Genomic DNA, 17,310 nt, shown 5'->3' with positions numbered 1-17,310 from the left:
TTGGCAGCCCTGTGCAGGTGCACAGCTTGCACATGCCTAAGGCCGCCCCCGATGTGGAACATGAAAATATAATTTGCATCCGGTGAAGAAACGTGGGCTGCCGAATTCCGCCTCACGAAGACAATGTTGGATAGTGCGGAGTGCAGATGTTGGGGCACTATATAACTTATTGTACTGACTAAAGACGTGCACGAGGTGTCGTCTTTGCTGGATATGGTAAACTGTAATGGAGAGGGATGATTCCGGAGAATTGTGTGTCTCTGGGACGGTGTGACATTACTGATGATGCACGATGTAGCGAAATGTGTATGCAAGAGTCTGTTAGTGGGGCAGAAACAATCCTTGCTCTAGAGAGACGAGCAGGCTCCCAGTGTGTCTCTTGGTCTAGTGGAAAGTTCATGGAGGACCATATAAAGAGGGAAGGATAAGAAAAGGAATATACATTTATTGTGGCAACATAATCAATGAGTAAAAATCAAACAGTTAAAAAACTTTGGTATTCACAATAATAGTGCATATCTGTATGTGGTCGTTTTCCTGAAGGAAAGTTCAAAATAACCAAAATATTAATGGCAAAAAGTTGTTACAAAACTGTGCCATTCCTCTGAGATATGAAATCCCTGATCAATGGAGTTGCCAAGTTCTATCCATTTTCACTCAATGTTTTGCAGAATATGGGTAATGTTGCAACTGCCACATCAATCACTTGCCATTTGGTATCTACTGCAGTATGGGTATTAGGGCATTGCATGGAGGAATGGACCAATTGGTCTTTGATATTTTTCCCACGCTGAAAGGAAAACATGTGGGTTTGCAAAGAGGGGTCTACACTCTCAATTAAGTGCCATTTTTTAAAATAAATTTTGAATTCTGTTTGTGTAGGTGCAGAATGTAGTTACACAAATCATTTTATCAAGAGGGGTCTTTTTTTTGGGGAGTTAGTAGTTCCTCTCTCGAACAGTACTATGCACGTTTGAGGGAATGCTTCACTATTCTTTTGGGATAGCCCCTTTCCACCAGTTTGTCTTGTAAAATGAAGGCCTTTCTGAAATATTCCTGTTTATGGATACAATTTCTGCAGAGGTGCAGAAATTGGCCACATGGTAGACCAGCACGTAGGGCCCTAGGGTGGCTACTAGTGTAAGCCAATAGAGTGTTCCTCACTGTGGGCTTTCTAAAGAGGCTTTTGTAGAGTTTACCTTCTTCATGTTAGATGGTAAGGTCTAGGAAGGCAATTTCAGCCTAATGTATGGTGCATGTGAAGCTAAGATATTTCTTGCATAGTAACGTGAGCCAGCAATATCTCTGGATCTCATGAACAGTTTATATGCACATTTTAGGACATGATCTGAAGCCCAGGATCCACAGAAGCAATGCTGCTTGGCAGGTTATAATTTTCTGCCTTCCTCTCTTTAGATTACCTGTAGACTGAGATTGGAATTGTTTGGCTGTTCGCCTGATTTCCTTCTAGTGCTCCGGTCTGCCTACCTATGTACTGACTACTGGATAGAATTTGTTTTCTACTCCAACTGGCCTCTGTTTGCATCCTCAATTATTGACCTTGCAGTTTGGTTTCATTGTTGCCAATTTTTGCCTGTATTGTCTTATCCTGGTATTTTGTGTTGCTTATGATATTGTATACGTTACTGTGGAAAGTTTTTGATGTAAAGCACTTGATGCCCGCAAGCTTTAACACATGCCATATAAACTACCAAATAAATAAAGATCCATAAAAAACGAATCTTAATAGATAGCAGGCATGCTATGTCCTTTGGAATGCAATCCAGAACTTTAGCTTTTAATCACTAAACTCCAGAGAAAGATTATTTCCCATAATTCCTTATGTTTTTTCACCATGCTGTGTCTTCCGCATTTTTAGAGAAACAGATCCCACTGAAGATCTCCTACTGTCAGTATGAAAGCGCCTTGACTGAAGACAACATGATTAAGGTCTCAGCTCTGTGTGAGGACGAGCAGGGTAAAAAACTGCTTGTGGAGAAGGACATTGTTCTCACCAGCCCACCCATTTCTATCAAGGTAAGGACATTTTCTGATATATGAAAAGCATGAGAAGCAGGCCGTTGTTTGTTGGCTCTAGCTAACTCCATATTTACTGTGGCGGCTCCTCCTCTAAGGCAGAAGAGTCTCGCCCCACTGCTCACGAGCAGTGAAAATAAAAAATAAAATGATAATAGCAGAAGTTATTCCCATTTCATTTTTAGTATTGTCCGGTTAGGGCAAGGAGGGGGTTGGCTCCGCTGACATCAGGGAGGTGGAGTGGCTACTGCACTGTAAAGTGTGCATGAAGCTTTGGCCAACCCTGTTTGGGCTGGCCAATACGTCATGAGCACTTTGCATGTTCTCCACCCAGGCTGCCTAACAGCCTGGGTGGAGAACATACCCAGGCTTCCATTTCCCATCTGAGCGCCGAACAACTATGCTCAGACCAATCACAATGCTGCATATGTGATTAGTTCAGGGGAGCCTGGGTCCTTCCTAGAAGACGAGCCGAGGAGGCACGTCATGGGAGAAATGGTGGAAAGACATGGCGATCAGGTAAGTGAATGTTTTTTTTCACAATCAAACACACGTCCCAACACCCCCATACTGAACCGGCCGCCACTGCATGTTTATTTTCTCATGAAATGCAAAAAAGCCACACCACTTTATCAGCTAACTTCAAGACATCTCCAAAAACATTAGTTTTTAATACATTTCATTAGACTTAGATACAATCTGAAAGTGCGAATCATATGTTCAGTCATAGAATCAGAATAACCAACCTACCATATTTTCACACAAATAAATAAATCATACTAGACTTGCGGGCAACAATGTAAGTGTATATAAAACTATATCTATATAGAAAGATCTACATTAGAAAGCATATACAATCAGGGACATGAAAAACTACACCGATATACACAAAAAGCACACTCATTGGCCCTTATCTGCCCTGCATTTGTTCATATTTGGATAAAAGCATCAAATCAACTGGACAACATTGAACAATTGGAATCCCTCTTGATTTCCGCATTTTGAGAATCTGCTTCTTCACTCCCTCCAAAACATGGGACGACCATTGTTTCTGCTCCAACATTTTTCAACAAAACCTTCAATCATGTGCATTCCCTGTGAAACTAACATCACAAATCGATGTCCATTGGTAGACTGTGCAAATACATAAATCATAGGAAATCTGGGCATTCCTACGGGAAGCCAGTGATAGGTTCATAATCTCACCTAGTGGCCACATGTCCTCCATGCCCCAAAAATAACAGTAAATTCTGCATATCCGGAAAGTCATGCTCAAGGCTGTATATTATGCACAATGAGAACAGTGGCCAAGAAGTCATCAAGAACAGAGCTTCTAAATATCAACACATATGTACCTATTAGATAAGGCCATGCATTTGACAAATGATAAGCACATGCTGCTCCGTGCTAATGATGGGCAACAGGCAACGATAGATACACAGGAACAGGGGTTTGCAACACATTTCTTTGGTAAATCTAATTGTGCTCAGTAGAAAGAGAGGCAAGTGTTTGATGTTATAGTTAGCCTGATGTTCAAAAGATCCTATGTCATCTATACTTACTCAGTACAAGGAAAGGATCAGATGTCTCACCCTCCCAATGGAGTCCTCCATTTGGAAACCTAACCACCATTGTTTCCACATTTGAGCTTCTCAACAGTACCAGTAGTTCAATGATTTGGTAAACACCATCCTACAGCTGACCTACATACATATCATATAATATATGAAAAGTCCATCAGCTTCACAAAGAGTGGAAACTAAAACCTGAAAACATGACCATGTCGAGAAGTAAATAACCTGTCTGTAGTTCACACAATAAGAGGAAAGATTGTCATAACTTAAGCAATTAACAGAAATATCACTGAGAGCAGAAAATCATCACGATACATTTAATTTCAGTCAAATGTTTTTCAATGTGTGTGACCTAGAGCAGAACTGTACAACAATCCATGCCCTGTTTTGTATAGCTATTAACAGCGCAAAGCAGTGTTCTATTACTTAATGGTTTTAATGCATCACCGTAACACTATGATTTGAACGGGCTAAGACTCAGTTTTCAAGGGACTGGACCCAAAAACAAATCAGTCTGTTCATTTCTATCAACTGTTGTGTAAATGGAGTGCACATTTGGTGGCAGATGTTTGTATGAGTAATGCTTGAGTATAAAAATGTATATAGCACATTTAGCTGATTAAGCAGTCCAAATGCGCTGTGCTTCTTGCAACAATGAGTAAATGCTAGGACTAAGTCATTAGTGGACATAAGTTAAAAAGGTAAAGCCACCAGAAGTGTCCTGATTTCCATGGGCTGGCTGTGATAGACAGTTTATTATCTACCAAACACAGCATATTATCAACAAATTAAAACTTGATGACTTTTACCACCTTTTGTCCACTGACCCGCTAGGCTCAGGTGAAACCGTGGATGTGGGCTACGACCGCTTTTGTGAGTGGGTTACTAGTGTCCTTGACTCCCTCATCCCACTAGTCTTGTGTAAATGTGGGACCAGGGATCCGAGTCCTTGGTACGATGATTCGCTGCGGGCGCTCAAAAGCACCTGTAGACGTGCGGAGCGGGAATGGCGCAAAACTTATGACTGCGAAAAAAAAGTTTTGTATTTGGCCACCGTAAAACTGTACCATCGTGCGGTTTGTAGAACCCGTGCGGCTTTTTACGCCCTGCAATTTCGCACCAGTACCAACCCCTCCAAAACTATCTTTAAGGCCTTGAAAGATCTCTTAGATAAAAAGGTGGTAGCGAATAATCAGGGTTCCATTTCACACTGTGAAACCTTGGCGGCCTTTTTCTTGGAAAAGGTCCATGCTATTTACAGAGCCTTTCCCACTGTCGCACCCTCGGTTGTTGGTCCTCCAAAGTCTCCAGTTTTGGATGTTCTACATTCTTTTCCGAGCTTAACACCGGAAAGCTTTGGGAAGTTGGCTCAGCAGGTCAAGTCTGGGTCCCCGGCTGACCCTCTACGGCCAGCTTTGTTCCGAGACCTAACATCTCACGGTCTTTCGCCGGTTTGCTCTTTGATTAATACCTCATTAGCATCCGGCCTGGTGCCTGTGAAGTGGAAACAGGCGGTAGTGATGCCCATCCTTAAGAAACCAACTCTGGATGCTGATAAACCTGAGAGCTACCGCCCAATTTCACTTCTCCCGTGGCCAGCCAAAGTTGCGGAGGCGCATGTTAACTCTGCCCTCTCGGACCATCTCCTACGGGCTAACATCCTAGATAGCACGCAGAATGGCTTTCGGGCCGGACATAGCACGTGACAGCCCTCCTTTATATGGTGGAACATCTGCGCTCCGTGAACGATGCGGGTCAAATGGCGGCGCTGGTGCTATTAGATCTGAGCGCCGCCTTTGACACCGTCTCCCACCCGATCCTTCTGCAACGCCTGGAGGAAGCAGGTGTCACCGGCCCTGCACTCCAGTGCTTCCGTTCTTTCCTTACTAACCGATCTTTTTGCGTGGCCGTTCTGCCGTATCAGTCCAAATTCCATCCTCCGCATCTTGGGGTTCCCCAGGGCTCCTCGCTGAGTCCCACGTTATTCAATCTTTACGTGAGACCGCTGGCTGAGGTTGTCAGGCATTGGGGTATGACCATGGTGTCATATGCCGACGACACTCAGCTAGCGGTTACGATCAGCGGGGATGCAGACGTGGATGCCCCTAGATTCCAGAATGGACTCCGAGCGGTCGCCAGCTGGATGACTTCCAACTGTCTCCAGCTGAACGCAAGTAAGACCGAAATCATGATCTTTGGCAAGCATACGGAACTCTGGGGAGACAGGTGGTGGCCCTCGGACTTGGGTCCTACGCCTACCCCGGTCTCTGAGTTAAAAAACCTTGGGGTGTGGCTGGATCCATCTCTTTCCTTTGTGTGTCACACCAAGCGTATGGCGGCTAGCTGCTTTGGCATCTTGCGTGGACTGCGTCCCGTATTAAAATTCTTTGATGCCACTACCAGGCAACTTGTGATCCAGGCGACTGTGATTTCTCGGCTCGATTATGCCTGCTCCCTTCTTGTGGGGCTAAATCAGGCCGAAATCACTCGCTTACAGCGCGTACAGAATGCAGCGGCTCAAGCTGTTGTGGGCTTACCTAGATTCTGCCCCACAACCAATACTCTGCGCGCCCTGCATTGGCTACCAATTGCGCGAAGGATCCAGTTCAAGGTTCTCTGTGTAGCTTATAAAATCCTTAAGGGATCTCCTGCTCTGATTCTCTCTAACTTCCTGTCCCGCTATGTCCCGGTCCGGGCCTTAAGATCCTCGGACCTTGAACTTGCAGTTGTCCCCCGCTTCAAGCACTCACGGGCTGGCGGTCGATCATTTCCAGTACGCGCTGCGGTTCTGTGGAATTCCCTTCCCCCTGAAATTCGTGCCCATAGGGACTTGCTCTCTTTTCGCTGAGCTGTAAAAACTTCTTTGTTTCCTTAGTTCCTTCCTTTTACTCTGTCCAGTTATGTTGTGTTGCTACCTTGTCGGGCGCCAGGACGCTCCTTTGCTGGAGCATCTGTGCGCATAATAAATGAGTCTAACATAACATAACATAACAAAAGTTACCAAAATGAGGGCCTAATTTAGAGTTTGGCAGATGAGATATCTGGCACAACATGATGGATATCGTGTTTCCATATTACACGCGACATAGTCTGTAATGCACTTGTTATACAGTCTGCAAGACATCTTCCAAGTATGTGATGAAGCATGTCCTCTGCCAGACACTAAACAAGGTCCAAAGTCAACATTTAGGTGTGAGAAAGTATATTATTAGTTGGGGTGGATGGTAGTCCACCACTAGTATTAAGTCCAGTAAATGTTACAGTAATTTAAACCTGAGCTCAACCCCTCGTAGCTAAGGCAAAGATTAGACAGGCTTAACTTGAGAAAATGCGAAAAGCATTGATAAGTATTAAAAGAGTTAAAAAGTGGAAAACACAACAAAATAAAAATCCAACTCCAAAACTAGAAAATAATTTAATCAGGAAAATGACACCAAAGTGACATAAAATCCAGTAAAGTAAACTGAGATATGAATTTTTTAAATTCTAAATGAAAATAGCGTGAAAAACTTTAAGCAACGACCGCGGTCATCTAGTTACGCGTAACTGGTCCCTTGGTGCGATTTAAGGCCAACCATAATGGAGCATGAGTTGGATAGAGAAACCAGGGGGCATATTTACAAAGAAAGTGGTGGAGCGTGTCGTTAAGTCTAGAAGGCTAGCAATAGGCTCTGTCACTTTAGAAATGCAGGGCTGCACCATATTCACAAAAATAAGGTGTAGCTCTGCGTTTCCCCCTGCGATGGCAATAACTTCACCTGCCTAGCCCCAACACAAGCATCCTTGCACCATTGTTTAAGGGTGCCTATGTTCAAGGGAAGATTGTTTATGTGGAGGAAGGTCCCCTTCTTGCATATAAACAATCTTGAAACGCTGTTTTGTAACTTTTATGTGTGCTTATTAATGCAGCACACATATAAGTTGTAAAACGGCATTTTAAAAACATGATTGTTTATGTGCAGGAAGGAGGATCTTCCTGCACATTAACAATCATAGTCAATTTGCAGTTTTTATGAGTGTTGCACAAGGCAGCATACAGGGAAACAGCAAAAACGACGAGAAATGAAGCATTTCTCCTTGTTTCATTGATTTAAGTCCTGGTTTTCCCTGGTCTTAATTTTGGCGCTGCCTCCTATATACGCTGCCCTTGTAAATAGGAGGAAGTGTCAAAATCAATGGGTGTTGCGGTGGAACGAAGCAAACACAAGGAGATGATGGACGGAGCACTGAAACTTTCCAGACACTCACCCCCAGTCACAGATCTGGGTTGAATCCATCATCGTTCTATAGCTCACTGTGCCACCCCAGTTCAGACACAGATATATGCAAATTTGTCTTGACCCTGTGCCTCATGGGAACAGTCCAGCCCGAAGTGCCTAGCCATTTCTTCCCTGGACCAGAAACAAGCATCCTGGGACCAGTTTCAGGCTAATAGCCCTCATCATCCAGGCTAGCTTGAATCCAGTGGCAAAGTGAGCAAGAGACCCATGTCTGGGCATACCCTGCCAACTTAGGGCAAACATTAGCAAACACAAGGAGATGATGGACGGAGTGCTGAAACATTCTAGACACTCATCCTCAGTCACAGATCTGGGTTGAACGCCCACACAACACCCATTTCACGCCCCTTTCACTCTAAATACAGCATGAAGGGGGCATTATTTACAAGGGAGCATTAAGCCACTTTAAGTGGCTTAAGCGCTGCTTTGTAAATAAGGCAATGTTCCTATCGCCATCATAACATCACTAAAAGTGATGTTGTGGTGGTGATAGGGGATTGTAATTATGCCCCCAGGTTCGATCCAGCCGACCGTTTTACCTTCTGGCTTAGTCTCTGAAATAGAAGCCTTTTATTGAATTCTTCTGTTTCTACCAGCAGGGTCCAAGGATGGGACAAGTTCGAATTGGTCAGCTGGGCACTTCAGGAAAAGGATTCTAGCAGTTTGTTGTGTCCGTTTATCTTAACAGCAGATCAGCCAACTGATTGTTGGAGTCCACTGCTTTGTCCTTGAGTGGGAGCAGGTTTAGCCTATCAGATTTCATTGCAGGTCTCAACAGCTGGTGCAATCCTTCTTCTGTCTTACACAGGTCCGGTAGATTTCTGGAACCATGGTACCACTTTTAAGCCTGGCCCTAGCCTGTGAGTGGGGGGTGACTCCTGGCCCCTTCCTAACCAATAGGGTAAATCATTGCAAGGGTAACCATACCCATTTTTACAGCATTTCCTGTGTGCCTTACGGCAAACATCCCCACAGCGCGCCCTTTACTTAAAATCAAGAATGCAGAACCTTTCTTGTCCTGTGCAGAACTCTTATGCCCACCCCAGTTGTGTGGACAGAGGCATATGCAACCCCTCCTCTGTGCTCACTACAAACTAGTTCTGGGAACAGTCCCTCTACCAGTGTGGTTGGTGCTTCCGTGGCTAGGTGGCTCTGCCAAGATTTCAACTATTATTAATCTTTGACTGGGTAGACCACTTAGAAGTTAAACAATTTCCTGAAACAGCCCAGATTGTCCTCCTGCCAGAGAAACCGAATACCTCCCCTGACCCAAAGCATTTGTCCCAGCTCAGGGAGCAAGTTTACAGCTCACCAAGGATTCGATTCAGCACCTGGGCGGCAGGTGGAAGCTCATGCAAATGGATTTACAGATGCTTTAGGCAGTGAAAACATAACTTTCTAAATGTACCATTTCTAAAATATTAACGACAAACCCAACTTTACCATTTCGGCTTGAAATAAATATTTTAAAAAGACAAGATTGAAATTTGTAGTTGTTTCCTAGGCCAAGATAACATTATTAAGCTTCATTTTGTATCCTAATGCTTTCTTATGGAACATCTAAACCTTCTACAGTGAAAATGGATTTTGAGGCCATGCCACTGTTAAACTTTCACATGTTCTACTTTTAAATCCCATTTACCTGCCTTACGGCCAGTTAAGCCTGTCAAAAAATGTTTCTGAGGCACATCGCATTTAGTTTTTAAACTGCAGAGACAGGTTACAGTGATAGGCCTGTAGTCATGTTTTCACTGTGTCTGTAGCAGATGACACAATGTTGCTGCAATCCACTAGTGACATTTAACTTCCAGGTCCTGGGTATACTTTGCACCATAACTAGGGGCGTACAGGTAGGTTAAATAAGCAAAGTATCAGTATAGACAATTTCAGCATGTTTTAGAGGTAAGAGCACATGCCACTAGGCCTAGTTAGGAGAGTCCCAGTGCACAGAGTCAATAAAACAAGTAGCATGAGACCAAATATATTGGAGTTGTTCAGACAAAAATAAGTATTTTTCTACAGTAGGCAAAATATATTTGTTCTTCTTTTTTCTCCTCAAGGTCAAAGGGGGCCATATTAATATATTTTGGACCATTGTTAGGGATTGCTGCTTTCATCACAAACTCTAAGACATTCAAACAGTCATTTCATATAGATTAACTCAATGATTATGTTGGGACATCAATATGTAGTTAGACAGACACAACATGATTGCTGCCCATAGCATTCAAATCAGTTTCATAATACTGTAGCTTGCCCCCTTTATTTGCAGGGGATGCTGACCAGATTCAGAAACACTACGGGGCATATTAGCAAGGGCGATATTGCCGCTTTAGCAGGACTTTTTCCACCTAAAGCGGCGATATTTTTATTGCCCTATTAGCAAGCTGTCGCTAACAGCAGTTAGCGACAGCTTATAGGCGATAGCTACAGGTTTGGGGCCCGCTTTGCATGTCAGCGATATTTATCGCTAATGACATGCAAAGTTGGCGTACCCAACCTGTTAGCGACTGAAAGCAGTCGCTAACACAGCTATCACCTATTAGCAAGGCAGATGAAGCGATTAAAAAAATCGCACTAAACACAAATATCGACAGAACCTAACGCCTGCTCAGACCATGACTTAACCTGTATATCCAATGGGAGGTGGATATTCATGTTAAGTTCCCATTAGTGATAATGCCTGAATATTCCAGCGATATTCACGCATTGAGCCGCTATCGCCGGATATTTTATCGCTTTAGACGTGTGACAAACAATATATACACACATGCTGTAGCCTTAATAGGTTCTACAGAATATGATAATGCCCAAGGTCCCTTTGGCATACCTTCAGGGTTCCCTTGTTTTGTTGTAAAAGTAGCCTTAATAGGGGGATTTTTCAAGTAAAGAAAAGGGGGGTCATAAACATTTTGTGAAGCAGACACTTAGCATTATTATATTACTACATGCTGACTTTTCCCATGTTCCATCCCGCCCATCCATATGTTATTATTTCACAATCAATGTCTATGTGATCAATTTGAAAAGCGCTTTTGAGCAAGCCCCCTGTCCCCTACAAGGTTGGGCTCAGAATTGTCATACAAACATGTTTAAGTTCAGAAATAACATTTTATGAATTTAAGAAGGCTTTGTGCAGATTTATTAAGAGTGAATAAAGTTCCTGGCTATGAGAAATGTGTTTTGTAATAAAACGAAAGACTGAACCTTACAGGAAAGTCTCTGTCACTAAAATATCCGCCCAAACACACAAGCATGCACAGCAAATCCAACAATTATCATCATTTAGGAAAGCCCTAACGTTCTCACACTAACTCATAAAAGGATGGGTATCACATTCAGCAGGAGATATACTAACATTGCTTATAGACACCTAATGACTAGCTATATCCTTATCTGGTAATTTTATTCATATTGAGAAATGGGTGTTAGCATTACATGATTATCATTTAGGAGAGATGAAAGCTGGGACATAAAATAATGACAAGAAGGAGTCGCATGCCAAATGTTGACTGATGTGCTCCAGCAGTCTCTTTGATGCAGAAATGGCCTCAAATTTACATTCAGTCATGGCCAATGGGAAATGCTCAGTTTGAATAAACTGGAGCATTTAAATAGGTGTCTGGGTGAGCCAGGATAAATGGCATCACCATAATTGTGGGGGACACATATGATAACATTTACATAACATTTACAGAGGAAACTCTACCCCATCTTGTCAATGCTGGAAGCAATTTGTAAAGTATTTGTTAGTGAGAGAAACACAAGTGAAGCTGCCTTTATATGTGCAGCGAGTGACAGCTCAGCAGGAAAACATATGAGCAAGATTCAAATTTGAAGAACTGATAGGGACAGCTTTGCTCCTCAACCATTGGAAAGGCAATGGACTAGAGACCACAGCTTCCAACCACCACCGTTATGCCTGTGTTATCTAAGTTCATCCTCAGCCTTGTACACATATTAATGTGGTCTGTAAACCTAGAATAAAAAATAGTAAAATATATAGATTATAAAATCTTGCAAAAGTAAAAAGAGCGTCCTAATCTGTCAACTCCACAAAATCTGTCCAGCAAACACCTACTTATTCCACATTTGAGAAACAGTCGAACCCCATACTGCCAAAAGTAATGTCAGGAGAACTGAAAGGGCTTGGTGGAAATGCCCTACCTTTTTTCAGAACAATTAAACCACCAAGATCTCTTGTCGTTGATGTCTGGCAATAAACACTCATCCTTTTTCGCCTGTTTTTTCCTTAAGACAGTTCATTTTAGGTATAAAAACTCAGAATCAGTATCTCTGAATAGAAATTTCTCTGTTATAGACTTATAGAGTAGAACGTTATTGTTTGATTAATAAAAATCATTACAATAGTAAACATTTATCAAAGGTTTAAAAAAAAATTTAAAACGTGTATTGATATTACTAAAATATTTACACATAGTACAAAAGACACGCATTTTATCTTGGAGTTGCATCTTAGGTTTAAAACGTTAGTTTTAGTTTTTTTCTTTTTTTTTTCTCTGGGGGTCCACCTAAGGGTGTCCATTTAGTCCATTGGTATCATCACAGTCGGCTAAAAGGAAAGGTTCATCCATAAATGATTAAAAATACCTGGCCGTCCATCTTTGTGAAATATTAACTTCATCTGATCAGTGCAACTTAATAACAGGCAATTAAAAAACAGTGGGGACCAAGGTTGGCCCTTCTGATTTAACATATGCTAAGGACACGTGCCAAGACCCTAGTCGTTAAGGATTAGTGGTTGGTGGCGCTAATGGTGTGGGTCCATTAATATGGTGAAGGCCCTACATGTAGTGTTTTAAATGTTTTTCGAGCGCACGGGGGGCAAGAGGTAATCCGTGTGAGAAAAGGTCGGCTGATATTTGGAGTAGCAAAGGGATTAGACCGCCCTTTTACAATTGACTATTATTTACTTCCTGGCTCTCTCTGGTTATAAATGTTCTTACTGCTCGTGTCATGAACTTAGTGAACCGAATGTTGAGCAGTGAATTGTCCGGATTCATTGAAGCAATAATAGCTTGTCGGCACGTGCGAATGCCAAGTTTATTCCATTCACTCTTTAACATGATTTTTCGGTCATCAAGTAGTGTGGGGCAGAGACATGCCACATGTTCAATTGTTTCCTTGCTACTCCCGCAGCCCCTGCACATTATATTGTTGTTTACGCGTTGCCATCCCCGCAGGTGGTACAGGAACAGCCATTCGCCCATTCTGAGGCCCATGAATCTTTTTTTCCATCGCACAGAATAAGTACATGACAGATATGGGGCCATAGTCCTTGGCTGGAACCGTAATACAATTGACCAGGCATGCTTACCTTGGGCCAATTGGGTTCTGTCTGAATGGAAGGACCAAAGGTGGACGTTCCTTTTAATGTGGATTTTCAGTGCCTGCTGCGGTGGATTCGAGCTCCAGATTTCTTCTGAGTCCAGATGTTTTAGGGAATGTTGTAGATAATGCCAATATGATCTACCAAGTTGACCGGCTGAGATTTCCTGCCATAAAAGAGCCTCCAGTGTTCCTTCTCTGGAGGTACGTAACTTGTTACACAGCCTTATGAAGGCTCCGGCCCCTACTGCTTGATGGTCTTGAAGGCCAAACTCGAGACAAATTTGAGTGGGAGATGAAGATTTCGGGAGGCTCAACACTTGTTTGAATGTTCTTGTTATTATTTTCTTCACAAGGTTGTTGTCCTTCCCTTGCATGATCTCCTGGCTGTAAGTGAGGAAATTGATGATTTTTGCCTTCATAACTGTTATGAGTGGGGTCAGACTCGGCCCAGACAGTTGCCTGGCAAGTGACTTAAATGCCACCTGGATTGTCAGAGCTTTGGCTTCTACCTCATCTCTATGTTTGGAGAATGAGCCCCTTTTATCCATGGGACCCCCAGGTACTTATAAGAGATGGCTTTGTCAACACTTTTGCCATTGTACAGCCAGCCGCCTCCTTGGCATTTCCTTGACCCAAAGGTTATTGCCCTTGTCTTTGTTAGATTAATTTCCAGTTTGTTCCCGGTGGTGTAAAGGGACAATTGATCCAGGAGTCTCTGCAGGCCTACCCTGGTGTGGTTCAGCAGCACTAAGTCGTCCGTGTACAGTAGGTTGCTGATCCTTATCCCGGCAAGTTTTGGAGGATGGGAGTTGACTTCGTCGAGTGACTCTGACAGGTCAGAGATGAAGAGATTGAAAAGAAGGGGCGCTAATACACATCCTTGTTTCACTCCGCGTGATGTTGGGATTTTCCTTGAGGTATATGATCCGTCCCCGAGTTTTATGCGGATCCATGTGTTGGTGTGTAGCGCAATTATTGCTCGTAGAAGAATTGGTGGAATCCCTAGTTTCCGCAATTCGAGCCATAGTAGACTACGGGGTACGCTGTCAAAGGTGGCCTTAAAGTCCACGAAGCAGCCATGCATTAACATTCATGAGAAAGCCGATTTGTCCAACAAGACGGATATTGTAAGCAAATTTGTTATGGTGCCTGATTTTTGCACAGATCCTGTCTGGTTGAAGGGTATTAGGTTATTTTTTGATGCCCAAGACCCCAGATCTTGAATGACCAGTTTGGCATAATATTTTGATTCTACATCCAATAGGGTGATCATCTAATAGTTTTTCGGGTCAGATCTCTTGCCTCCCTTGTAAATTCGATGTATAATGGCGCCTCAACACAAATCTGGTAATGTCGAATTGGTCCAGCAATAGGAAAAGAGGGGTGCCAGTTGATGGGCCCAGAAAACTGTGTCATTTTTAAACAACGCCTGTGGTAGCCCATTTGTCCCTGGGGGCTCCGTCTGCGCGACCCTCGGTTATGATTTGAACAGTTTTATCCATGATGGTTCCCAAATTTGTGAGGGTTGTAATATTTGTTGCCGGTAGCCTCCTTATGTTTGATTCAGCTTTTTTCTTTAGTGAATCTGCATCCGTTGTGCCCAATAGTTGGCAGTAGTAGCGTTGTTGGGCCAATACCAGGGACTTTACCGGGAGGCCAGCTTCTTTTTCTTGTACCTCGAAATGAGTTGTTAAATAAAGAACCCATTCAGCTTCGGAGATGTTGGCGCTACTTTGTCCTCCCTGCTTGTGTGTTTTAGAGTTGACGAGTGACCAGAAAGCTTTTGGGTTGTGACTTCTGCTTGCTTGTGTCAGTTTTAGCCAAAACTGTTCAGAACGTTTGTTTTTTTCTAGAAATATTGCTTGTCGAAGTGCTTTCTGGGCTACCTTGTAGTTGTTATATATCTGATCTTCTCCTGGGTGCCTACGAGCTTGTCTTAGTCTACTATTGCGTATTGATTTTAATTTCCTAATTTCATCTGTTGTTATTGCTGGGTTACATTTTTTGGTTTTTCTTGAAGCACAGGAAAAACTTTTGAGCAAGTCCCGGGAAAAGGTGTCCCATGCCGTAATAGGCGATGGTTCATTGGTGCTCCTTAGGTCTTGCAACGCTCTACATTTACCCATTATTGCTGGTATGATTGGGTCTGACCATTTCAGCCTTTTGAGGTTTTCAGTGTAATCCCCTCCTGAGGTTTGCGTTGTTGTTGCGTTGTGTGCTAAGTGGAATGACATAGTGATCACTTGAGGGCGGTGATCACTGTCACCTCGAGCGACTGTAGCGTAATTCTCGATCAGGGGGAGGATGTCCTTGTTACAGATGGTGTAGTCTAGGAAGGAGTGAGTATGACCGTTTGATCTTGTCCAGTTTGGTGGATTGTCCTTGGGGAAACGTCCATTCAGGATTGTGTATCCCAGAGCACTGAGTTGTAGCACCATGTATTCGCCGAGTTTACTATATTTGGAGCCGGAGGGTTTTGTTTGTTCTGGAATGTCTGGCCATGGAGCAGCATATTCTTCAGGAAGTTTCTTGAAAGAGGTTTGTATTATAATCCCCAGATACTAGACAGGCTGGTCTTGTGTACTTACTTTCTAAGCCACACAGGGTCTGGACTAAATGATTGAACTTTGGTTTTTTCTCCTTAGTACTTAGTGAAATATAAACGTTGATCAGAATCAGTCTATCAGTCTGTTTGGGGTTATCTATCCTTATACCAGAGATCCAGTCTTCCTTAAATGGCAATTGGGCAATATTAACATTTAACTTAACTGAGATGTAGATTGAAAGACCACCGCTGGGTCGGCCAGGTTTATGTGACCTCTGAGCGGGGACTCTATATTCCAGGTATCCTTCTATTGGAAGACTGACCAGGGACCATGTTTCCTGCAATATTATGACTTCATGTTTTTTTAAGAATGTTATCACACTGGTAGATTGAAGTTTCGTAGTGAGGCTGTTAATATTCCAGGAACATACTGAAAGTCCGGGTTGAGTAATGGTTCAATTTTGGTTTCCCCCGTCCAGGGCCGCTGGCAGACAGGCCCAGTCGGACACCATCATTTTGACCTCCTCTATTTCAGGGCATATGGCCCTTCCTAGGGATCTACCTTTAGCGGATCTTAATATTGAAAGAGATGGAGGTCCTGGTTGATCAGATAAGGCCGGGGATTTTGCGAGAACCGATGGGTACCGTGGTTAAGCTTATTGAACTACTTTAATTCCCCATGTGTTAAGTAAATCAGACATTGTCAAAACTTGCTCCTTGATTACTGCGGTTGAAAAGGTAATCAACGTTGGTTCGGTAAGTTGATTACTTCCGATGGGTTCGAATTCAATCGAAGCTATATCGTTGGATTCAATATGGGACAGTTCAGGGATGTTTTTAAAAAGTTTCAGAATGTTCCCTCTGTTCAAGATATCGTGTGGTCCTTGGGTGTGATATTCAGGGATAAATAACAATTTGCTTTTTGGATCTGTTGTAGTCGAGGTCTGGAAGGAGGTCTTATGATTCTTTTGATCAATTGTCTGGGGTAGATTAATTCTCCTTTGGGTTTGGTGTAATTGTTGCTTGTGTACCACTCGTTCTTCTTGAGGTTGGTGGTCCTCAATCTTGGGGGACTGTTTGCCCGTTTGTATTATGTCCCGGTACTTGAATAGTGTTATTTGAAAATTCTCTTTATGTCTTGACCTATACTCGTCCTCATGCTGGTCTATCTTTTCCCGCTTTTTGTTGTCCCTTAATGAATTTACCGTATTTGTTAAAGCTGTCGGGTCTTCGGGTCTGGTCTTGACCATATGGGGCAATGTTTCCGACTTAATGGCTCCTCCTGAATGGTCTAGAGTCAAATGGTATGGGGGTTTTTCTAAGACCTCGCCCCTAGCCACAAGTGTGTCCTTATGAATTTTACTGTTGGCGGGAGATGATAATGTCTTACTAGTTGACTCTGTGAGTACTTGCGAAGATGAGTTTTGTGATTGTAAGGAGATGCTATCAGAACTCACTGTCAGACGTGCCACCTCAAGAGTCCAGGTTCTTTCCGTCTTGGAGATGACTAATCCCAATACCT

General features: G+C 43.0%; 1 protein-coding gene across 1 annotated transcript in view; it reads left to right on the top strand.

The window, feature by feature from the left end:
* Nucleotides 1–17,310, top strand: part of LOC147705971 (protein-glutamine gamma-glutamyltransferase E-like) — a 285,536-nt gene that overhangs the window by 175,443 nt on the left and 92,783 nt on the right. The window contains exon 11 of the mRNA XM_086932428.1: nt 1,880–2,037. Coding sequence (XP_086788554.1) covers nt 1,880–2,037 — 158 coding nt within the window. The remainder of the gene's footprint in view (nt 1–1,879; nt 2,038–17,310) is intronic.

This window comes from Lissotriton vulgaris, chromosome 7 (genome assembly GCF_964263255.1).
Source record: "Lissotriton vulgaris chromosome 7, aLisVul1.2, whole genome shotgun sequence".
NCBI classification, from domain to species: Eukaryota; Metazoa; Chordata; class Amphibia; order Caudata; family Salamandridae; genus Lissotriton; species Lissotriton vulgaris.
The sequence above is the reverse complement of the archived record's forward strand: the minus strand, read 5'-3'. Positions and strand labels throughout refer to the sequence as shown.